The sequence below is a fragment of the Equus asinus genome, chromosome 6 (genome assembly GCF_041296235.1).
Source record: "Equus asinus isolate D_3611 breed Donkey chromosome 6, EquAss-T2T_v2, whole genome shotgun sequence".
Lineage (NCBI taxonomy): Eukaryota > Metazoa > Chordata > Mammalia > Perissodactyla > Equidae > Equus > Equus asinus.
The window spans coordinates 29,535,556-29,560,274 of record NC_091795.1 but is presented as its reverse complement, the minus strand read 5'-3'; the positions used below and the strand labels follow the sequence as shown (position 1 = coordinate 29,560,274).

At 54.5% G+C, this 24,719-nt stretch overlaps 1 protein-coding gene across 3 annotated transcripts in view; it reads left to right on the top strand.

The window, feature by feature from the left end:
• ATOH8 (atonal bHLH transcription factor 8) overlaps positions 1 to 24,719 on the top strand; it is a 36,125-nt gene that overhangs the window by 6,618 nt on the left and 4,788 nt on the right. The window contains exons 2-3 of one of the 3 annotated variants that reach the window (XR_006529391.2): positions 3,414 to 3,605; positions 14,807 to 15,321. Coding sequence is in view for 2 of the 3 variants with exons in the window: in XM_044772774.2 (XP_044628709.2) it covers positions 3,414 to 3,605; positions 4,780 to 4,930 (343 nt within the window). In the remaining variant the exon portion in view is untranslated. Of the gene's footprint in view, positions 1 to 3,413; positions 3,606 to 4,779; positions 4,931 to 14,806; positions 15,322 to 24,719 lie in introns of all 3 variants that reach the window. The other 2 variants (XM_044772774.2, XM_044772773.2) reach the window with 2 other exon arrangements.

Genomic DNA, 24,719 nt, shown 5'->3' with positions numbered 1-24,719 from the left:
CCTCCGAGCTGGGCTGCTGGGGGCTGAGGGGTTGCATCCTGGGGTGTGGGCACCAAGAGGATCTGGAATTGGCCAGGGTTGCTGAGGAGCACCCCTCCTGGGGTGGGGGGGAGTTACTGCCCAAAAGATGTCCTTGGTGGCCCATATATGGCCACCTTTGGTGGTGGGAGCTGGAAGAGCCCTGTGGCCATGTGCCTCCTTGGGCGGCAGACAGACAAGCTTCTGACTCCAACTAAGTCTTAGCTGAGCGACTTGGAGCCCAGCATGTCATCTCTCTGTTTCCTCATGTGCAGATGGTCTAATAATCTTTATTTTGGGGAAGGTTTTAAACGGGATAAAACTGCCTGTAAGTAGCTACCACAGAGCCAGATATACAACCAGAACTTGACAGATGGTTTCTTGTTAGATCTAGACTTTGACAGAAGTGATGGGACAAAGTAACAAGTATGGGACAAAACTGGCCCAGTACCTGGCATGAGAGCCCCTAGGTTGGCCTTGCCCTCATCTGTTGCTCTGTAGTCCTGAAATGACCCTGCATCCCCATGTGCAGGTCCCTCCCAAGGTTCCTGCTCCCTGCTGGCAGCGAAGTCCAGCTGCCCAAGGACCAAGGGCTCAAAGAGCTGGGTACCTCCGACTGTGGCCTCTGGGTCTGTGTCATGTCCAGGGCCTTCACCAGGCAGGCACTCCCTCCCTGGCGTGCAGAGGAGGCAGAGATGCCGGGCTGGCCCCGAGACCTCTTCCCTGCCCCCGGACTCCCGGGAACCATTCTGTCCCACAGACTTGTTTATTTGTCCAGGCTGATAAAGCAGGATTCTCTGGACTCTGGTTAGGAACAGGCAAAGTGCATTGTTCTGTGGCTTTTCTTGGATGTGTTTGGAGCTGTGGCCAGGCTGGGAGTGGGAGGTGGGAAAGGGGAATGCACAGGAATTGGCCTCCTCTCTGTCCTGTTCCTGCCCTTCCCTGGGTTCCCCAGCCTGGTGAGGGGGGACTCCTTCACTGCTGGAGGATTTTAAAAGGTGATGGCAAACCTTGCGTCTGGCATGGGCTGCCTTCTCGGGACCCGAGGGGATGGGGGATGGGCAGGCACTGTGTGCTGGCTCCAGGTCTCTCGCTTCTCACCCACTCTGGAGCCCCTCTACAGAGACCTTCTGCGACGCTGACTGTAAACATTTTGCTGACTTGTGTCAGGCCTTCCTCTGTGCAATACGTATGTCATCTCCTGTAATCTCTTCCCACTGTGAGGTCAGTCCTGTTAGCAATATGGCAAGGAAACCGAGGCTCAGAAGGTTCTGTCCCTTGCCCTGGTCTTACAGCTAGGAGGAGCTGGAGGCAGGAGGTGAACCAGGTGACCAGAACGTGCTTGAGCTCCACGCCAAATAGCTGAATCTTCATCCACAGAGAGAGGAGAGGTTTGGAACCCAGTTCCAAACATTCTGGGGTCACCTGGCGAATACTGACGGGAACTCATTCATTTGTCCATTCACTCCCTCATTCGACAAGCCCTTCTGGAGGCCTGTTACAGGTGGGACCTGTGCTGGGCGCTGCATACGGGGGCCTGCCCCCGCAAGGCTCACAGGTGACTGACCGTTAGATGAGCCACAATAATCGGGGGTTAAGGACAGGTGGGGTGCTATTAGAGCACTATGAGGGGCAGGTGCACCCCCCACCCAGCTGCCTGGTTTAGGGTGGGGGCCTGCGGGGTCAGAGAAAGTTCCTGGACAAAGTGAGGTTTAGAGTGAGATCAAAGTGGATGATGCACTGAGGGTCCCCATCTGAGGGGGCTGTCTCGTTCACGCTTTGTCTCCAGGGCCTAGAGTAGAGTTTCTCAACCTCAGCACTACTGACATCTTGGGCTGGGGAATTCTTTGTGGCGGGCATTGTAGGATCCTGTGCATCGATTGTAGGATGTTTGACAGCATCCCTGGCTTCTACCTGCCAGAGGCCAGTAGCACCTCCTCACCTCTGCTCCCTGGTACTGACAATCGAGAATGTCTGCAGACGTTGCCAGCTGTCTCCTGAGGGACAAAATCATCCTGGGCTGAGAAGGGCTGCCTAGAACAGTGCCTGGCATAGGGGGGTGCTCCCTAAATACTTGTTAAGTGGACGCACCGTGGGGGTCCCGCTGTGTGGGATGAGGGTTAATCCATACCAGATATTGGTGGTAGGATCCTGGAGAGCCTCAGGAGGAAACCAGAGCCTCGGCTGCTGGGTGAATGCAGTTCGGCCATCCAGGTGGATGACGCGCCATCACAGCAGTCGGCTCTATCAGTTAGCACCTGTCTGCTGGTCTTGGTGGTGACGTCTCCATGTAACAACACAGGACTCGGCTGCAATCTTCTGAGCTTTTTGCTCACACAGCACAGACATTGGTGGACAGTGTTACAAAATCAAAGCCTCCATCTCTTCACCCTGTACCAATCCCTGTGCACTTAGCAAGTATCTAGTTGGTGCTGGGTCACTGACAAGCATGTCAAGTTTGGTCGGGGCTGTATGTATTTATTATGCACTGGTTGTATACCCAGCAGCACCCCAGGTCCAGAGGGCATAGAGCAAAAGAGAAGGATGGCCGTGTGTGTGCCCTCCCAGCTGAGCACAGGCACTTTCCTCCTGGTATGTTCCCAGAGTCCCAGGTGCCTAATTCTGTCGTGACTTTATAACGTCACTCTTGAATGTGAGCTCTCTGAAGGCAAATCAAGTTCTTACTCATTGTCAGACTCCCAAGTGCCCAGCAAAACAAGTGTCCCTGTGTGAGTGAGTGGCTGGAATGCCAGCGCTAAAAAGACTGTGTTACCTCAGAGAGACTCCTTCCTGGGGAGCGTGGGGCACAGAGCTCTGTCACAGGTGGAGCTCACCATGCTTCATTCAGACTGACTCATGGGTGTGAGCTGAGCCTCAGTTTCTTCCCCTGCAAAGTGGGAATGTGGATGCCTCCCGGAGTTTGTGAGTGGATGAGCTGAGATGTGTGTGTGTAAACAGTGGGAGCTTTGAGCAGAGAATAGGGGCTGGCCCCACGGCCAGGTGGTTAAGTTTGCAGTTTCTGCTTTGGTGGCCCCCGGTTTGCCGGTTCAGATCCTGGGTGCAGACCTACACATGGCTTATCAAGCCATGCTGTGGTGGGTGTCCCACAGATAAAGTAGAGAAAGATGGGCACAGATGTTAGCCCAGGGCCAATCTTCCTCAGCAAAAAAAAAAAAAGGAGGATTGGTGGCAGATATTAGCTCAGGGCTAATCTTCCTCAAAAAGAAAAAGAACAGACAATAAAATCCAAGCCACCTCCGATGCCTAGCAGTCCCCTCTCAGGGGTTGTGGACGTCATTGTGAGCGGCCCCACGCCTGCCTGGTCAGGTGCCCCACGAGGCCATACTCGGCACAGAGACCCATGCAGCCCCTTCTGACGCCTTCTCACTCCCCAGGTGCCGTGTTACTCCTATGGGCAGAAGCTGTCCAAACTGGCCATCCTGAGGATCGCCTGTAACTACATCCTGTCCCTGGCGCGGCTGGCTGACCTCGATTACAGCGCCGACCACAGCAACCTCAGCTTCTCCGAGTGTGTGCAGCGCTGCACCCGCACCCTGCAGGCCGAGGGACGCGCCAAGAAGCGCAAGGTATGCGCCAGCCACTCAGGCAGCAGCCTCTGGGGGGGAGACAGGGAGGTGGGAGCGGAAACTTGGGGCACCCCACATGCACCCAGTCTTCCAAAGGGGCCAGCGACATCAGCCTCTTGAGGGTTTGCTGGAGGTTGCCCCCAGAGCTTCAGAGCTCCTCACATCCCTGGGATTAAGGGGGTGACTCTACTGCTGGGTACCTTGGACAGTCACCCAAGGGCCCTGGGCCTGGGTCTGCTGGTCACTTAAGTGAGGAGGAGGGCAGTTTCTCTCTGAAGCTCTTTCTGGCCTTGTGTGCTCTGGTGCTGAATTGCCAGTGTGGCCCCTGATAGCTGTCATATCAGGGTGAGACCTCCTGAGCAGGCTGACAGCCCAGGAGAGCCCTTGGGCATGTGTTGGGAATGTGACTTGGCCTATGGGTTCCCTGAGGCTTACATTAGGGCAGGTGATAGTCATTCATTCATGCATTCATTCATTCATTCATTCTGGAGAGATTTGCTGAGCCCCAACCATGTGCTGAACACACTGGGCAGGGACATAAAGATGACAGGCATAGGTTTCCAGTCCCCACTTAGCTCACAGTATGGTCAGTAGATAAGGGTGGGACAGTATGGTGAGGAGATCCCGGAGGTCTGTGCTAAGGACAGCAGGAGGTCAGAGGAGGGACAGGTTACCTCTCCTGCCCAAGGGTGTTTGACAGGACTTCTTAGTGTAAGTGATCTTTGAGGTGGGACCAGCAAGGCAACCAAGAGGTTATTAGGCAGATGAAGCTGGGAACAGCATCTGAGGCAGAAGGAAGAGCTTGTACAAAGCCTGATGTGTTTGGAGAAATATGTGCAGGAGGAAAGGTGTTGGGCACAGATATGTTCCCGGATGGCGCATGCTTCCAGCATTTCCAGGTGGGCATCAGTGCCAGGCAATGCAGAGCAAGGCTTGTGGCAACCCTCTGGGTCTCTATGCCCATGAGGCTGGAGGGAGAGAGATGGAGGGTGGGACCCAGTCTAAATCCATGAGGAGGGTGGAGCCAGTCAGAGACACCCAGCTCCCCTGCGCATCCAGGGATGGGGAGGGTGGGGGAGCTGAGTGACTGGCATCCTCCATCCGTTCCTTCCTTCTGCCTCCTTCCTTCTTCCTGGCCTGCCCCTCCCCCTTATCCCTGACATTCCTCCCCCAGCCCCTGTTTCCAGCAGGCCCCTCTCTGGGTTCTCCAGGTTTCCCAGAGGCCCCTGGGCCCCAAGCCAGGGAGGCCCTCCATGGACTGTCCTGCCTACTACACCAGGGAGGGCCATGGCACGTCCTCACTGCCAGCCACTGTCTCCACTGCGGTAATTGCATGTTGCATTCCTGGGAGTGATTTAATGTGCACCAATTAGATGAAATCCTCATCAAGTGGGTGAGAGAGGAAGCACCACTGGCTGCTCGCAGGGCGGCTTTCCTCTGGAAAGTGACACGGGTAAATTAAGGGCGTGATTGATGGCTCCATGCAGCGCTCTGTGACAAAGGAGGTTTGTAAACTCTCGGTGAACTTCCCCTGGCATTCGGGCGCTCCGGAGGTGTAGATGGGCAGAGTGGGCAGGAGCCGTTTTCTCCATCTCCGCCCCTCATTCACCCCTCTCCCTGAGTCCTCCCCTCACCCACCAAGGCAGGAGAACTGAGGCCCCCTCCCTTCCCTGTTCCCTGGTTGGAACACGGTGCCCTGGGCTGGGAAGGAGGCTTGAAGCCTGGGAAGTGAGGAAAGAAGGGAGAGGGGGGTGAAGATGCCCAGCAGAGATGAGCTTTTTGCCTCCCCTGAAATCGCCTCAAATCTAAGACACCTAGGAGGCCGCCTGGTCCAACCTCACCAGTGTCCAGATTGGGAGACTGAGGTGGCTGGTTGTGGTTAAGAGGATCAAACAGCCCTGAGTCCAAGTGCAGGCTCACCACCTGCCAGCTGTCATCTTGGACCCATTCTGACCCTTGTCGAGCTTCAGTTTCTCCTCGATAAATGGGGATGGCGGAAACATCATCAGTGATTTCTAAGCTCCTTTCTAGAATGACTTTCCAAGCAGAGGTCTTGCCTCACCTCAGAAGGGCCTGGGGCAGCTTGCATGCCCATCACCCTCCCGCCGGGCGAGCTATCTTGGGGCCGCCATCCCCCCAGCGCTGTGCCTGGCCATCACCATTGCCAAGAGGACAGGGTCCTGTTGCTGCTGGGACATCTGAGGCCTTCACCAGGCTCTGCCCCTGCCCTGGCAGGTTGGGGGTTCACAGACCCACCCCACACCTGCTGCTTGTGCCTTCCTGCATCTCTGTCACCATGCAGATAGGTGCGTTTCAAGGTGTCCTCAGGGTTGGTCTCCAGTGACCTTCCCAGGGGCCCCGAGTGTCTGGTGTTAGGCTCCCATTTTGTTAACCGGAACCAAAGGGGCTGGTGTCCCTGGATATTCCCTCCTTCATTTGTTCATTCATTCATGCCGTGTTTGTTGAGCACATGTGGTGAGTTCCACACTGGGCAATCCTGTGCTGAGCATGTGGGCACTGTGATGGGTGTTTGTGGTGGGGTGGTCTTGACCCTCCATAGTCCCTGTAGACAGATCCTGTGGATTTGGGGCTCAGATCAAACCCCTTCTCCTTCCCCTGCAGCCTCCCACCCTGAGGGTTTGGGGATGGGAATGAGCCAGGCTTACATTCTAATGAGGGAGAGAGGGAAGAAAGGAAAGAACTAGAAAACGTGTGCCGATGTAAGTGATTGGCTCAAAGGAAGTGGCTGATGAACGGCAGCTGTGATGATGATGACCATTGCCAATGTGATTGATGGCGATTTGGGCTGTCCTGCTAGAGCATGGCTCCCTCCTAGTTCTCGTGTCCCTGAGAGGCTGGGCAACCCTCCTTCAGGATGCTTCCTTTAGAGACTGTGAGATCCCCAGCAGCTCTGATGAGCTGCCCTGTCCCTCCAGACCTGTGTTATGAATGGGATTTAAAGTGAACTCAGCTCACGCCCCAGGCCCCAGGTGCATCCTTTTGCCCATCTCAGCTCTTCCCTGCTTGGGGTGGGGACCCGCATCCCTGGAACGGTGAGTCGTCCATCTCTGGGCCTTACAGGACGTGACTTTGGACTCAGAGCCCTGTTTGGACGCCGCCGTCACGCAGAGAGGCCCACGTCGGAGGCCGCTCAGCAGAGAGACAGGCGGGCGGAGTGAAGGGCTCTGGAGAGCTCAGTTCTGACTCCGGCTGCAGCCAGAGATAATGCACGTTAAGCACCTGGCTCTGGGCCACGTTTCCACAGCTCCTGTTTTTAAAGCAGCAACTCCTGGGAGCTTCTGAGGAGGAGGGGAGGAAGAGGATGAGGAAAAGGAGGAAGAGGAAGAAGCGGCAGAACCGTTCTTCCACACCTGGACTGGGCTGGTCTTGCCAGACCTGCGGAATAGGAAAGGACCGATCTCCCCACAGTCTGGGGCACCTCCTTCCAGCGATTTTAAGTCATTGAGTAATAATAACAACAACAACAACAGCTACTAACATCGATGGCATAGTTTAAGCCCTGGTGATAAATGGCCAGTAAGTTCCCACCGTCAGGGTGCTCACAGGCCCCGGGCTTGGGGTGGGGAGAGTTAAGACGAATCATGATGCACTGAGTTAAGGGCTGTACCAGGTCCTGGGCAGCGATTAGGGACCCTGGGGCGTGAGACTGTAGGCGCTGTGCCAGCTGGGGAAGGCTGGCTCTGCATGGCCGGGAGGTAGCTCCTCACCCTGTGGGTGGTCCGGAGCCAGAGGCGGCACTGATGCTGGTGCAGCTCCGTCAGACCCGTGTCTTTCCTCTTCTCCCTGCTGCTTTGTGGACAGGAGAGGCTTTTCTTGGTGATGGCAGGTCCAAGGGTGGCGTGACTTCTCTTTGCAAAAACATCTTGGGTGCAGGCTTCTGTAGCTTCAGTGCTGTGGACAAGCTGAAGGGGCACATTGGTTTGGGTCGGGGAGGTATGTCAGTGGGAACTCAGGATGTTCTGAGGGGCCCCTGACTGTCTGGGTGCCCGGGGCTCCGACAGGACCCAGTGGCACCTGCTCTTTCTGTGGACTGTTCCAAAGCTCTGGAGCATGTGAGGCAGTCTTGAGAGCTCCTGCTCTGGCTTGATCCAGCACCCGTGTGCAGGGCCTCCTGTGCCCCCAGAGTGCTTACCGAGGGGCACTGTCCTGCTTCTGTGGCCACCTGCCCTGTCTGTAGTCACCCCTCTGGCTCCACTGCTGGAAGATGAGTTGTTTCCAGAAGTGATTCCTAAGGCCCTTTCCAGGTGGACTTTCCGAGCTGAGGTCTCACCTCATCTCAGCCCCTTTTCTGTCTAAATGACTGAAGGTCGCTCTCACTTCCCCTCTGCCCATCATGGGCATTTCACACAGATTTAGAGTCGCTCACAGAAACTGTTGGGACCCCAGTGCGAAGCACCCTGAGAATGCTGATAATACCCCACGTTCTTAGAGCCTGGGTTACATGCCAGACAACCTTGCGAGGTGGGTACCGGTGTCATCCCGCTGCACGCATAATGAAACCGAGGCTCAGAGTCCAGGGGAACTTGCCCAAGGTCACTTAGGCAGTAACAAGGTGTGCTGGGCTCCGGCCACCTCTCCGTCGTGGCTCCCATGTGGAAGTGGCTGGGCAGAGGGGGTTCCATTCCAAACCCTCCGGGCCAGGTTACCGAGTTAAATACCATTTGCTTTCAAAGCCCACGGAGTCCATCTATGCTGGGGAAAAAAGGAGGGTGGGTGGGAAATCACCATCAAATTCCCGTCTAGTCATAAAAGTGGATGCAATTTATTTTCTCTGGCATTCCAATTACATAGACGTTTGTCGCCAGCTGTTGGTTCTAACACGGAGTGTTCTCTCAGCTGCCGTTTCTCCTCTCCCACTTGACACTGTTAGTCCACACGTCTGGCGGGGCCTGGGCTGGAGGGATCAGTGGCTGGGGAGTTCCACAGGTGAGCTCAGAGCTGGCTTTCCCCGGCACGCTGACCGCGGTGCTCTGATGTTCCCTGGGTGGTCCCGAGGCGGGTAGAGGCTGGGGCGCTCCTGCCCTCTCTCCTTTCACACTCTCTCCACCCCCTCCTCCTCTGCTCTCTTTTTCGAATTGCTCCCCTTCTGATGCGCACTCACAGCTCTCACCCTTCTCCCAGCACGCTGTGTGTGAATGAAGACTTGGGGTCTCAGGCGTAACGAGATGCTAAGAAAGTCACGTGGGAAAGAGATGCAGGAAGCTCTAACTGACCACCCTTGGGAATGCAGAGACCCTTCAGAGAACCCCGCTTTGAGCCAGGGTGCCTCTCTGGAAACCTCTGCAGAGGCTCGGTGGCCCTCGATCCAGGATGCTGGAGAAAGGTGTCTGTGTGGGAGGGGGTTAAGTCTAGAGAACTCCACAGTTCTTTTCAGTTCCCTATGGTGCTGTCATTTAACTTTAACGCACGCGAAAGTGCAACAGAGAGCCTCTCTGCGAGACTGTGAGGTAGGTAGAGGGGAGAGCTTTGGGGCTGAGACCTGGGTTTGAGTTGTGGCACTGGCACTTCCTAGCTGTGTAAGCTTGGGCACGTTACCTACCCTCTCTGATCCCTGATTCTGTCATCAGTAAGGTGAGAGCCCACATACCTTCCTTGCCGCCTTGCTGGAAGGACTAAACAGAATCCCGGATGAGAAAGGGCTGGCATTTTCTTCATGAGAACCAGAAAGGAGATCTCATGACGATAGCTACAGGGTAACAGCTTCATGGGGAGCCCCAGAAAGGAACATCCCAGAAGAGGGCAGAGCCTGGGGGGATGAATGACTGGCCAGCTGAAAGGCAGATGAGGAGGAATAGTTCTGAGCTGGGGACACCTGTCTCTCCAGCACTCAAGGGCAAACCCCTGGTCCTGTGCCTTTACCAGGAGGCAAGCATGCAGCCAACCCAGAAATCCCTGCGCTTTTAAAATTCATAGATTCATACCCCAGATCATGCAGAGTGTTGGCTGTACACAGTAATAATGCTGATAAACAGACTATCACCAACAATCACACTCACTGTGTTGTGAGAGCCCATGGCTGCCAGGCACCTCACACACATTGTCTCTACCCCTTATACACTGCCCCAACCAGTGAAGACCTCTTCCCCCATTGCACCGAGGGGAAACTGAGGCCAAGACAAGGGTAGTAACGTGCCCAAGGCCAGGTGGCTGGGAAGTGGTGGAGCTCTTTCGAGCCTATGGCTCTTTGGTTCCAAGCTCCGAGCTCTTCAGTCCGAGGCCCACTGGCCCTGAAGTTCGCCCCCTGCCTGGCAGGGTGGCCTGCGCCCGGGAGATCTCAGCGGGTGCCCGGTGCAGCGCTTTGCCAGGAGCAGCAGCTCTTATGTAAGCGACAGGGCTGCCACACGTGGAGGCTCCATTTAGCTGTGGGGAGCCAATAGCCCGCTGGGGGTGGCGCGGGGTGGGGTGGGCTGGGGGGTGTCACCGGCCCGAGCGCCCCCAGCGCTGCACTGCCAGCGGGGCCTGACACCGGGTTAAGTCGCCTGGCGGCTTCTGGCTGCAGCTGGGAGCATGCCTGGTTCCCATTCGGGCGCTGTGGTTTTGATTAGCTGTTCTGCAAGGCGGGCCTGGTGGTGAGTCCATGGGAGCTCCGCTGGAACAGAGGGTCCCCCGCCCGGCCGCCGCGGCCCCCCCTCCTGGCAGCCCCAGACTCCAGATGTTCGGAGCGCTCGCTGGGAAGGCCTGCTGGCGCCACGGAGGGCAGAGGGCAGGGAAAGCACGCGAGCTGGAAGCCCAAGCACTCAGTCACCGCAGGCCTTGGCAGCCCGCCCAGCCCTCTGCTGGCACATTCCCCAGCTCTCCCCTGGCCATCTGTTCCCAAAAAACCCTTTCAGAGCCTCATCATCACTCAGGATACAACAGCGTGAGCAGCTGGTTTGGAGGCGGCAGGGAAAACCGTGCAAAAGGTCCTTTGTGAGAGAGGAAACTCGCTTATGAATAACAGGGCTGATGCCGTAAAAGTTGGCGGCTGGAATTCGTGTTTCTCAGGCGCCGCTGTTTTCTCTTGACTTTTTATCTCTGGTTTTTATTTTGTTTCCCCTCGTTTTCTTTTAATGTTGTTTCTTCCTCTTCTAACACCCGTTGTGACTTTTCTTCCTCCTCTAAGGTGCCCAAAGGCCACCTAATTAGCTCTCCTGGATGCTGCCGAAGTTTTTTTTTTTGCTTCTCAAAGCTGTTCAAATTGGGGATGGTTGGAAGTGGCTGTTTTTATAAAACCTCAGCTGGAGGCGGAAGGTCCCTGGGAGGATGCAGTGTGGACAGGGTCCGGCCCATTGGTGTTCAGGTCTTGGACGGGCAGCAGAAAGTCATAAACCAGAGCATAAAGGTGCGAACAGTGTCCACACAGAGGGAGGGCCGGGAGCCGGAGATAACCGGAGACCCCCATCAGCCCGTCAGAGCCTGTGGGAGAACAGGGGCATTAATAACACCCCTGTGCCTGGGCGCCTCAGCTGATTGCGGTATGACACGAAGCCTTTTTTAAGAACTGGCTGCTTCCCCTGCCAGAAGCTTCTGGGAGATGTCTGCCTGGAATCTGCGCGCCTCCTGGGAGCAGTCCCCGGGTGGCCTGTCCGGGGCCCATGGGGTGCTGGGGCAGGGCTGGGAGCTGGGAGGCTAGCTCTGGCGGGGAGAGAAGGGGGCAAGGCCTGGCCGCCTTCCTCACAACCCCTGGGACCCCCGAAGAGGAACTGAGAGTCAGGCCTGGGGCTGCCAAGTGGAGGTGGGGAGAGGGACGCCTCCTGAGTGTCAGATGGTGGTGATGTTATGGGGGGCACAGGTCAGGGGCAGGGAACTGGGGGTTTCTCCTTTCCTTTCTCGATTCCCTGCACCTCTTTACCACAGCCTGCCTCCCACTGTCCTGTGAAAGCCAGAAGCTCCAGCAGCCCCTCACCCAGGCAGTGGGAAAAGCCTGTCGTCCACACCACGGCGCGTGGCCAGCTTTTTACAAGCCGAGGATTCTGGGCTTTGGAGGGTGTTTGTGTGTTTCATCTGCACTTTACTCAGGCCCCATATTCGTTCCTCTTGCCTTCCTCCCTCCTCTCTCCTCTCCTCCCAGTTTCAGCTGGAGAGACAGCAGCTCCCACAGGACCAAATATTTATGTTTGTCGCAATTTCTGGGTAATAAATCTTGCCGTCTGGAGGGCTCAGTGTGGGCCGAGACCCACCCTCCCGCTGTGGCCTCTGTGGGCAGGTGTCTGGGGCTGGACTCTGCGTAGCCTCAGCTCTGGCCTCGGGGCTGTGTCGCCGGGTGGCCTTGCTCAAGTGTCTTATCTGGAAGATGCCCAGCCTGCCTCGCGGATCTCTCCAGGGATCAGTGACACAAAGGATGTGACATTGTTTTGTAAACTCTGCCCTCCCTCCCGTGTCTCCTATGTGAGAGGTTGGTCTTCATGGGGCCAAAGGTGAGGAGGATACGGGGGGAGGAGGAGTGGCCACTCGGCCCAGGTCCCTAGTGACAATGTGGAGTCGGCCCAGTGACCTGAAATTGCTCTTCAGCACGAGGCTTCCAGAGGACAGGGCTGCCCTCCCACTGGTGTGACCAGACCTGCCATGTCTGCTGCCCAGCCTTGAGCCCCTGTACCCAGCACAGTGGAAGGTCTGGAACAAGGGCACTAGCAGGCCCTGGTTCCCCATCGGGCCCTGAGCATGTCATCCCCTTTCTCCCTGCCCCAGTGGACCAGAAAGCTGGTTCGCGGGGAAATTATAAATGCCTGCCTTCCTCAAGCTCCTAGTGTAAATGTTTCTAGAGGGCGAAGTAGGGAGTTGTTCCCCCCTTCACGGCACTCCTGCTCTCTGCCCAGAATTCATGGCCACCTGGGGCCTGGCTCGGCTGCCCAGCTGCTCCCCAGCTCAGTCTGTCCGCACCTGAGCCCCTCCCAGCACCTCTGCCGGGAGCCAGGTCTGACCACCTCCCTCCCCTGCTCAGCACCCCTTCAGGGGCTCCCCTCAGGCCAAGGGTAGAGGCCAGACTCCCTTATAGGGCACCTGACCCTGCCCCCCTCCCAGTGACCTGGCTCCAGCCGGTCACTGCCTGTGTCCCAGTTTACACTCCAGCAACACGGAACTCCTCGCCCAAAGGGGCTATTTTTGGCCTCTGTGCTCATGCCGTCCCTTCTGCCTGCAGTGCCCTTCTCCCCTGTCTGGCTGGCTAACTCCTGCTCATTCTGGAAAGCTCAACTCCTCCTGGAGGCCCTCCCTGACCCCTACCCCAGCCTCCTCCTCAGGGCCCCACTGCACGGTCCCCTCACTGCCCTCACCACAGGGCTGTGATGGTCTCCTGAAGGAGAGCATCCTATGATATACTGTGATGTAATGATATAAAATATTGTGTGATACCCTACTGTGTGCTATATTGGGGCTCATTTTATGTCATTACGTTATATTTTCAGGTGATATGTGACATATATTATGTGATATTAGAACCCCTATACCACATTATGTTACGTTACATCGTGTCTGTTGAGTGCTGCCTCTCCAGCTAGACTGAGCCCTTTCATCTTTGTGACCCAGCTCCTGGCACATAGTAGGCCCCCAAATAATAACACACCGTTCCTTCAGCTGAAACCCTTGCAGCTGGGGAGGAATGTTCCTGTACTGAAGGCAAAGACTTGGAAGGGTGAACTAGGGGCTTCAGGACACAGCTAGGGAAATGCCCCTGGGTTCCCCTAGGCTCCTGTGTGGGGAGCTTGCACTGTTGTTCTCTCGAGTCAGTGGAAAGCTCTGCATTTCAGATCACAGAAACCCCTCAAGTAGCAGTTTAAACAAAGAGGGGCTCCTGTTTCTCATAGGAAAGCTGAAGGGAGGCAGCTGCTCCCTGGGTTCCAGGCTTCTTTTGGTCTTCACCTCATGGCTACATAGTGGCTGCCACAGCACCAAGCCCTTTATCCTCACATGACATCCAAAGACAGAGTGGGGGCCTCATGGCAAAGAGCATGTCTCCTCACCAGTTCGGTCAGTCCTGCCCAGGCATCCCCCACCTGCCCTGAAAGAAGGATTTCTCCCTCTGAAACTGAGAAAGACATCAGGGTCCCTCAGCTGGGGGGAGCAGCAGGGCAAACAGCCACCTGGCTCATCCTTGGAGGATCGGCCCTGATGGTGACAGGGTGATTTTCTTCCCAGTGGGGCTAACCAATGTCATAACCTTAACCACAATGCCAGAACCCCACTTCCACGAGCTTGCCCGCTCCTCACCTCAGCTCTGCAAAGTGGGTGCCAATAGCCCTATTTTACGTTGATGGCCCTGAGATCCAGAGAGCCTAGATGACCAGGTCAGGCCACCCGGCGACCTTGTACCTCTGCGTAGTGTTTTCCGAGTTGCAGAGCCCTCTTGTGCCCGTTTTTCTCCTGAATCCTACAGCAGCCTCCAGGGGCCCGACCTCCTGAGGTCCACATTGTTAACCTTGGGAGCTAGATGGGAGGCTGGGGCCCGGAGAAGGGCATCACCCAGGGCGCACAGCTGGGCCAGGCAGGCGGGGCCGAGGCAGGCTGGTCCAACCCCAGGAAACAAGTGCTTCTGCATCCAGACCATCGCTGTCCTCTGCTCTCCCCAAGGTGAAGGGAGAGCCGCAGGGGGTGTCTGGCTGCGCAGGACCCGGCGCTGGGAGACGTGGGTCTGAGTCCCAGCCCAGCTGCTCTTGAGCTCTGTAACCTCAGACACTTGCCTTCTCCAGGCTTTGCTTTCCTCATAAAACATGGATAAAAATATCCATGGTGAGGAGGTGACAAGGGATGATGGCTGTGGAAGGGCTTTCTGGACTGGAAACACTGCACAGTCAGAGGGCATTCCTGGAGGACGTTGCTGGTCCATCAGGAAGGTGGGCAGAGGGACCCCGAGTGTCCCCTCCCCATCCAGTGACTTAGGGAATATGGATACCAGACTGGGCTGCCCACCAAGGACTTGATTCCATTGCCAGGCAGAGTCCACCGGGTCTGTCCTTTGCTGTCTGCCTTGTGTGTGAGCACATACATGCACCGGTTTGGAGTGTTTACGATACGCCAGGCATTATTCTAGGTGCTGGGTCACTTTGGAGAACAAAACAAACAAACGCCCCGCCCTTTGGAACAGAGCTTAATGACACAAAGGCTGTGCGCAGAAGCTCGTAGGAGGGCCCCGTGGGGACGTCTTTGGAGTCCCCCTGTCTTAGTCTGCACACAGTTCTTACACGCCTGACTCCCTGGTCTCTCAGATCAGAGCAGCTGAACAGAGACGACCTACAGAAGCGTGAGGCCAGCTCCCGGAGCAGGTGCATTGACGGCCCCTGGAATCACTGCCCGTGGCCTGACGGTGTGGGAAGAAACGGAGAACAAAAGGGGCAGCGCCGGAGGCTCAGAGGAGCCAGGAGGCTGGAGGCCATTTAGTGTCGGGGTGAAGGGCCCCAGAGCCTCAAGGACCTGGGGCATCTTCTGTGCCCAGTGCCCAGACGGATGTTCCTGGGCTCGACCTTGAGTTGTCAAGAGGAAGCTGAAGGAGACGCAGTAACGTCTGACCGAGAATGCAGGGAAGTGCATCAATCACCGGGGAAGAACGTGCCCAGGCTGTTTTGGCACAGAAAACACGAGGCTTCCTTTCTCTAGAGAAATTCGCTTCTGCAGAGCGGCTTGTGCTCCTGGGGTCAGCGTGGGGAGGGTGGGGTCCTTGTCGGTCTTGCTCCCTGTGGGATCTCCAGTGCTTCAGTGGAGTCTGGCAGGGTCTACACGATCGGTAAATATTTGCTGAATGAATGGAAGCATGAGGAATTGAGGGGTTTTCAGTTGTCTTCCACCATATCTAATGGGTGGCTCCTCTGTGCCCAGGACTAAGTGGGGCCCTGGCAGTCTAAATTGGAGACACACAGTTCCTGCCTGAAGTTGCTGATGGGCAAATGGGGAGCGGGGGAGACCCACACACATGTGTGCTCTGACATGTGGCTGCCTAATGCTGAGTGCTTGTCCTTGCAGCCATTGTGTTCTTTAATCCTCTCTACAACTTCGTGCAGTACATTGCTATTATTACCTTTTTATGGGTGAAAACTGAAGCACAGAGAGGTTAAGTAACTTGCTCAACGTCACACAGCTGGTAAAATGGAGAAGTCAGGATTCAGACAGAGGCCAGCTAATGCTGTAACTTACACATTTAACCACCATGCTGTATTGCCTGTCAGCGGATATGCATTTGCACATGCATGTGTGCGTGTGGGAGTATATGTGTGTGCACTCTGTGTGTGTGTATGCATGCATGTAGGCGAAAGAATTGTTTTTCTTCCCGGTCTTGGCCTCTCCCTGTGCAGCTGGAAGCTACTTCTGTGATGTCACTGATGGACAGGGTGGCAGTGAGTAAAGAGCCCCGATCAAAGATGTCCCACCCCTGCCTGGATCCCATAGTGGCCCCAGAGTCTAGCTATGAGGGGCTTAGGGATGAAGGGAGGGGCACAGGGAGGTGTTTTTCTCAACTTAAAACTGTATTTGCACACTGCTTTTGTGGAAATTGTTTGATTATTTGGACTGTCCAGGGCCCTCATCGCCTCTCCCAGCCAGCCATTATTGCCCCCCCAGTCCTGAAATATCCACAGCTAGACTCTTCTGGGGTGTCCTGGAGACACACGATGGTCTTTGCATAGGCTTGCCAGCCAGCACTTTGGCATGAATTGGCTTGTCTTGTTGGTGCCCCATTGCCCCTGCTGTCACTTTGTGGTCAGGGCTAGGGAGGGGAGGCACTGCGAGATGCAGAAGAGTGATGGGGAGCGGTCCCCAGCGGGGGAGGAGGCAGGCCTGATGGGGATCCGTTGACACTGTGGTTGGGGGTGTGTGTGTGTGTTTAGTGCGGGGAGGTGTTTGTGTGAGGGTCATGAGTCAGGGCCCGCTGGGAAGCTGTGGGGGAGCAGGGCCTTCCTCACCTGGCTGGGCCACCTGTCTACCCAGCTGTCTGCTCCCCTGCAGCCTGCCTGCCTCCTCTGGCTGTGGGGCAAGGTCATGGGCTCCTTAAGCTTCTGGGGCCTGGAAGAGCAGCGTGTAGCCAAGTGGAATTGGCTGGACAACTTCACAGGATGGGAAGCAGATGGGAAGATGCAGCAGCTGGGCCTTAGGCCTCACCGGGGCCAGCTCGACCCTCACGGTGCCCTGTACTGTGGGTGGGGTGGGGTGGGGGCCAAAAAAGACAGAAAGGCTGATGGATGTGGAGAGATAAACAGAGGCGAGGCCAAGAGAGAGTTGGCACAGAGACACACAGGCAGAGTGTGGAGAGGGAAACAGAACCTGGCAGCCAGAGAGAATGGCCTACAGCCCAAGAAGGCGTCAGCATGGCGGGGCCCTCGGGTCTCCCTGGCCGTCCCCTGCAGGCCCATGGGCTCCTCGTGAGCTCTGGCTCTGGGAGTGCCAGGCCTCCCACGGCCGGCCACCTTCCCTTAGGTTCCAGGGGACAAAGACTGAGATTTTCTTAGCACCAAGGAAGGTGGCAGCTGGGTGGGTGGCTTGGGGACTTGCCAGTCCCTTTGCCAGTGAAGAAGCTGACCTCTCTCAGGGTCAAGGGGTCTGTCTGCTCTGCGCATCCTAGCAGGGTGACCTCGGGTGAGTGAGGAAGCTGCTCCGGCCTCCATTTCCTCGTCTGCAGAATGGAAGCAGAGATGGCTCCTCCCAGGGGTGGCGTAAGACAGCACAGGCAGAGGAGCATAGTGTGGTGCCTGGCGCGAGGCCACCCTCAATAAATGGTAGCTCTGAGCCCCAGTTCACTCACTTCTGTCCCCAGGCAGAAGGACGACGTGGTGCCTTCCCTCGGGAGCTCGTGGTGGAGGTGTGTGGGGTGAGTGAGGGGATGATGGCGGTCGCACAGACAGTACCCTGTGGCGCACGGGGATGGAGGAGGAGTGGGTATGACGAGCTTCTGGAGTTCAGGGGAGAAACACCCTTTCTCCAGCCTGCAGTGGAGGTGGGGGCTGGGGGGTTAAGAGGCTGGACTTGAGCTGGCCCTTGTCCTGGAGTGGGGGGACAGCAGGGACACAGCCAACAGAACACTGCCCTCCCAGAGCTTAGGTTCCAGTGGACGAGAGTAACTCCAAGCAAGGCTTCAGGACAGGGGGGTCCGTGAGAGCGCTCACTCTCTGCTTGCCTGGGATGCCTGGGACCTGGCTCCCATCTAGCATCTTAGCACAGGAGGGGACCCCAGGTGACCTGCTCTTATCCTCAGCATTGTCTGCTGTGGTGATTGTTTCTTTCTGGTAGGAAAGTTCTTCTGTATGTCATTGACTGGCTCTGAGGTTTGAACTTATCCACTGGCCTCCGTTAATGAGGGGTTTAGACTGCCGGACTGCTCACGCCCCGTCCCTGGGACCTGGGGCCTGCGGGGCAGGGCGGCCTCTTAGCAGCACGCAGCTGTCTGCGGGCTGGAGCTGGGAGCGCCTGCAGCCTGTCACTCTCTGCTGAGCGGCCTTGAGGAACAGAGCAGAGAATGGGCGGGGGCCACAGCATTTTCCAGCAACGGTGGTTCCTGGCTTTCCCTGGGGAGAACTGTAAGCTGCCCCAGGGCAGCAACTCTAACCCCAGAGCCTGCCACAGAGCTGGCACCCGGGAGGACAGCAATAAACCTTCACTGAGTAAATGAATTTTTCTCCCAAATCGTGGTCCCCAGGCAGATTCTCCTGACTCACAAGGGGCTCTGGCCGTAACTTTGCATCTCTTCGATGCCTGCGACCTCGGAGGGCCCTCCCAGCCCTGACACAATGTGATCCCTGATTCACGCCATTGTCCCGCCCTTGGCAAATCTCAGCCAACTCCAACTGCTCATAAATTTCCTGCCTGTCACCCATGGTGCCCAGGCCAGGCGGGCGGAGGCGCTGGGGGGGGCTGGTCCGTACCTGCTTCCAGTTCCCTGGGAAGTTTGGAGGCCAGAAGCCCAGGCCTGTGCTTTTGCCCAGAATAACCACGGCAGAGCTTGGCCCTTGGAGAAGGTGTGAGAACAGGTCTCCCAAATGCCTAGATGTATGGCTAGAGTGTTAGAGAAAACACAAACACCAGCTTGCAGTGCAATTTGCACAACGTGACTCCTCTTTCATATAGTACTTTGTGGGTGTGCCTGAGCATGGGGAAAGGATATGGAGCAATAGCCACCGAATGTACAGTGGTTTTCCCTTGTGGGGAGATGGAGGTAATTTAAATTTTTTTCTTCTGTTCCCTCTTCTGTATTCTCTAATTTTTCTATAGTTAACATGAAGTACCTATGCAATTAAGAAAATTATTGAGGTTTTTATTGAGATTATAGTTCGTCCATTTAAAGTGTACCATTCAATGGTTTTTAGTATTTTCACAGATATGTGCAACTATGACCACAGTCAATTTTAAAACATTTTCATCAGCCCCAAAGAAATCCTTTAGCAATCACCTCCTACCCCTCAGATATCCCCTTCCGCCGGCATTAGGCAACCACTCATCTATAGATTTCTCTGTTCTGGATATTTCAGGTGAATGGAATCATATGAAGTGTGGTCTTTTGGGTCTGGCTGTTTTCACTTAGCATAGCATTTTCAGGGTTCATCCATGTTCCGGCACGTAGCAGTACTTCTTGCCTTTTTATGGCTGAATGATGTTCCGTTGTATGGATCTACCACACTTTAGTTATCCACTTATCAGATGGTAGACTTGACTTATATAATTTTAAAAATCGTGTATATTTTTTAAAGAGACTCTGTTGAAAGCAAATTGCTCAAGATAACAATTGGCTCAAAGTGACTATTTCTGGTTACTTGTTTGAGACATTTCAGCCTGTGATGCCATTTTATGTTTTCAAACACCAGTCGGGGAAACTGAGGACCCAGCTCTTTGTGGGAGCGGGAACCAGCGCCTTCTAACGCTTCCGCTGTGCGCCAGGCCCTGCCAGGGGCGCAGCTCTGTTGTCTCATTGATTCTTTGCAGCTGATCTAGAAGGTGGGCACTATCACTATGCTCATTTTAAAGGGGAGGAAACTGAGGCTCAGAAAGGTTAACCAGCCTGCCCAGAGCGCCACGGCCTGCTAACTTTGAGGCCACGATGATCCTCAGTGTTCAGCATTCAGACCTGAACAGGAACCCCCTTTCGACCCCACACAGCAGTGTGCTTAAAAGTGAAAGGTAAAATCATGCCAAATCGTGTGGATCTTGAAAAATACTTCTCCCGTGTTCTCCCTACTGGTCTTTCATATTTTCATATTAAAGTAACTTTTGAAATTTGACTGTTCTTTTTAGGACAAACCAGTAAAAAACAAAAACAAAAACAACTGTCAAGATTACAATCCCTTTGCACATCTTTTTTTTTGCAGGTAGAAGCCTGTATCCAAGTTGCTTAAATATAGAAAAACGTATAATTTGAAGATAGTGAAAAATGGTTAGGTAGGTCATGTGGACGTCAGAGACTGAAAATGAATTTAAAAAGTAAAATAACTTAGCAGGCAGGTATCATCATTTTTTAAATGTCCCCAAAGTGTTAAAATTACCCTGCAGCACACAGAAGTGATGGAGGGAGGAGACCAGTGCACTTAAAGCCAGAGACGGGCCTCGTAAGCAGAGGAGGATAATTAGGAATAAAATAACTGGAAGTGAACGAGAGCAGAAAAGATGCAGACTTGTTCCAGGGTTCACAACAATTACCAAAAAGTCCCCTAATGCGGAGGCACGTTGACAGAAGTGCTCAGTGCTCCATTTGAAATAGGAAACGTATCCCATGGTAGATGGAAGCTACAGAAAAGAAAATGGAAATATTTATTCACTCGCTCAACAAGTCCTTATGGAGATGCTCCCGTGTGCCGGGCTCTGTTCTGGGCACTGGGGCTACAGCAGGGACCAAAGCAGACCACGTCCCTGTCCTCGTGGGGCTGAGCTTCTGCCCACAAACAAGGGAACCGATAAAAAGGTGATTTCTGAACGTGATCAGCTCAACCACTTTGCCACACTGACCAAGTCCCCTCGATCAGACTCAGCGTGTCGGATGACAGGGAAGGGACGGGAGAGGCCTTCTTGTCCAGTTGTTTTCAAAGTTTATGTTAGCAGCAGGACGGTGTTAAAGGGCATCTTCTGTGGTGAGGGGCTGGGACACGGGGGGCTTCTTAGGACAGTGAACCAAGAGCCTCACCCAGGTGTACCCAGAGCCTTGGCCCACAGCGGAAACGCCACCCACAAAAGGCTGGGGGGTGGGGCTGTTGCGAGAGGGCCTCTTGACTGGGCTTCTCACAGGGAGCGATGCGGGATATTGCCAGTTTACATGACAAGGATGACAAGGGGTCTGTGGTGTGGTTGTCACAGGGGAGGTACTTGCCAGCCTCCTCCCCTGTATTTGCAATTATGCACATGCACACACACACACACGCACAGTGCCTTCTGAAGGGGTAGCATCGACAGGTTTGTCTCCTATCCCTCAGCCACGGCTAATATTGGTCCAGGGAAAGAAATCTGACTGAAGCTGGACCAGTTGGCTACCTCCGCTGGGTGCGTGGGGTTGGGATGCTGAGACCTGGCCGCTGGTAGGCAGGCAGGAAAGCAGCAGAGACCTGAAAGTGGCTGAGTGCTGTTTTTGGGGGGCGCATCTGGAGGGCAGGGCCGCAGATTGCCCCTACTGAGGTTTTCAGGCCCTTTGCTGCCTTTCCTGACACTTTCCCCGGCCTCTGTGAAATACTCTTTTGTAGCCTTAAATGAGCTTCCCTTTACTGGAAGCTGGAGTGAGTTTCTATTCCTCAGAATGCAGTCGCAATCACATGATCAAATGAGTTGGGAAAACACTGGGTAAATAAAGCCACACGAATTTCTTTCCTGCAGGACTTTTCAGAGCCTTTGATATGCTAATATACATAGTGACTTTCTAAGATGGGGCCAAAGTCTGTGGTGTTTCCCAGACTCACTGGATATACCTCACCTGGCTAGTATTCGGCAGAATACCCTTTGGAGAGTGCTAATCCCCTTGCTGTGCAAGTAAAGGAATTAAAGCACAGAGAGGGAGAATGAGTTCCCCAAGGTCACACAGCTGCTTAATCACAGAGAAGGTCTTGGCACCTAAGGCCTCCCAGTGTTCTTCCCACCACGCTCAATGGACATAAGGCTTCCTTGGACGGTGTTGTATGTGCTAGGATTCCTAGGTCGAGGTGGGTGGTGGGAATGCAGATCTTGTGTAGACACCAGGGAAAAACGTGGGTTCAAGAGTGAAAGGTCAGGCCTTGGTGAGAGAAACCTCGTCTCCTTTCTCGTGGGTGGCAGCTATGTTCAGCAGAGTCTGAGAGCTAATAGAAGGTTGGGGGCTAGGCTGGCTGCCTTTATGGGGTAGCCAGTGGGACGGCTCCAGCCGACCCAGCCTTCCACGCCTTCCCCCAGACCACAGGCAGACTGCACAAGGACTCCAGGCCCACTCCTCCGCAGGGCCCGCCCAGGCAGCCAGCGCCGGGATGACGTGGGCTGTAAATCACCCCATGGACCACAGACCCAGTGCCATCCCCACGGGCTTCCTTTCCGCTTCTTAATCCTCCTCCTCAGACTTGGTAACAGAAAGCAGATTCCTGCTGGGGCCAGCCACGCACTGCACCGTGGGCTCGGAGAATGTGCGCCCGGACTCACCACATCAAGATGCTCCCTCCTCCCACTTTTCCTTTCTCCCTTCTTAGCCTCTATTAGCTGGAGGACGCTCCCTTCTCCTGGCCTGGCTCCCTCGCCCTCCTTGGACCCCACCTCCAACCTTGCCCCAGCCTCTCACCTTGGCTGCCTGCCCAGCGGCCGCCCCAAGGCCTAGAAGCTCACCAGGGCCTGTGGTTAGCGGGCCCTCCAGCCTCGTGGTTTGGCTCTGTCCCAGCTCCCTGAGCCTCCGTTTCAGCAGGAGCAGCCTCTGTGTGGTAGAAGCAACATTGCCGGTCTGGATTCAAATCCTGGTGCTGCCAACTTGTGGCGCTTCCTTCTCTGGGCAGGGGATCGCTCACCTCTGAGACAGGGCTGTGAGAAAGCTGCCTGGCATGTGGAGATGCCTGACAGATGTTTTGCCTCAAAAATAAGTACTTAGCTGTTTGTTCAGGGTTGTTGTAAGAAGAGAAAGAGAAGTATGCGGAGCTGCATTTTTAGGAGAGTGCTGTGCGGGGTTAAGGGATCGCTGTTATTCTTTTGCGTTTTTCTGGGTAGACTGGGAACCTTCTCAGAGCCTCCCCACCAGCCCTGACCTCCCCCTAAAGCTGAAGTCCCAGCAGCCCCCATGACTGCTCCCCTCTCCTGTCCCTTCCCGGTAGCAAGTCACCCGCTCCGGTCAGTTTCTCTCTCGAGCAACACCAAGTTCAGCTGCCGGAGGACGATCTGAAGGTCAGGACTGTGAGGAGCGTAAAGATGGTCTAACCTAGTGGTTTTCACACTGTGCTCCTTGGCACCCTGGGTTCTCAGAGGTGCCCCAGGCTCTGTGCTGGAGGGGATGCAATAGGACTCGGGGTCTCCCCCACCATGTCCCCCCTGCCCCGCTGCTCCACATAGACCAGAACTATGTTTATCTGTTTTTTTTTTTAATTGAGGTTATGGTAGTTTACAGCATTGTGAAATTTCAGTTGCACGTTATTATTTGTCAGTCATCTTATAGGGACGCCCCTTCACCTTTGTGCCCACCCACACCCCCTTCCCCCGGTAACCACTAATCTGTTCTCTTTGTCTGTGTGTTTGTTTATCTTCCACATGTGAGTGGAATCATACAGAGTTTATGTTTCTCTGTCTGGCTTATTTCACTTAACATAATACCCTCCAGGTCCATCCATGTGGTTGTGAATGGGACAATTTTGTCTTTTTTACGGCTGAGTAGTATTCCATTGTATATATATCCCACATCTTCTTTATCCATTCATCAATCTATGGGCACTTGGGTTGCTTCCAAGTCTTGGCTATTGTAAATAATGCTGCTGTAATGAACATAGGGGTGCATGGGTCTCTTTGAATTGCTAATTTCAAGTTCTTTAGATAGATACCCAGTAGTGCAATAGTGGGGTCATATGGTATTTCTATTTTTAATTTTTTGAGAAACCTCCATATTGTTTTCTATAGTGGCTACACCAGTCTGCATTCCCACCAGCAGTGTATGAGGGTTCCTTTTTCTCCACAACCTCTCCAACATTTGTAATTTTTTGTCTTGGTTATTTTAGCCATTCTAACAGGTATAAGGTGATATGTTAGTGTAGTTTTGATTTGCATTTCCCTGATAATTAGTGATGATGAGCATCTTTTCATGTGCCTGTTGGCCATCTGTATATCTTCTTTGGAGGAGTGTCTGTTTATATCCCCTGCCCAGTTTTTGATCGGGTTGTTTGATTTTTTGTTGTTGAGTTGTGTGAGTTCTTTATATATTATGGAGATTAACCCTTTGTTGGATGTATGATTTGCAAATGTTTTTTCCCAGTTGGTGGGTTGTCTTTTCATTTCAATCCTGTTTTTCCTTGCCTTGTAGAAGCTCTTTAGTCTGATAAAATCCCACTTGTTTATTCTTTCTATTGTTTCCCTTGTCCGAGAAGACATGGTGTCCAAAAAGATCCTATGTTTATCTGTTTTCTGTTTTAGGATTCCACAGGTCAGCCTTCATTTCTACTGCTCAAAGGAAAGTTTTAAAATTATTAACCCACTCCAGCTGTGTCATTTTACAGATGAGGACATGGAGGACAGGAAGTTAAATGACTTGTCTCAGGTCACCCAGCTGGCGGGTGGATGGGCTGCAACTAGAGTTGGTCTCCTGACTCCTGGTGTAGTACTCTTGTCTAAACAGTGTAGGGGAAAGGGAGCTGTGGTTGGCTGTTCCCGTAGAGGGCAGGACTAACTCTGACATCCCTCAGAGGGGTGACAGGGGATTGTGGTATCAGCACTGGCTGTCCCTGAGTGCCCCTCCCCCCACCCCCTGTGGTCCAGCCCATCCCCCAAACCAACAAAATCAGCAGTAGCTCTGAAATGCAGAGGGGAGAGGAACCAGATGATGTGAGCTCAGGAGGCAGTCAGTCTTGGGTCCAAATGCTGGCTCTGCCACTTACTGATTCCCTCAAGATGCTATTCCCTGCCTGGGCCATGCAAGTCCCTCCCAGGGCAGCTGCGAGCATTACATGAGAGGAGGTGCTGGGGATGCGAGCACCTGTACAGTTCGGGCCTTCCAGAAACAGGGGCTAGGATGAG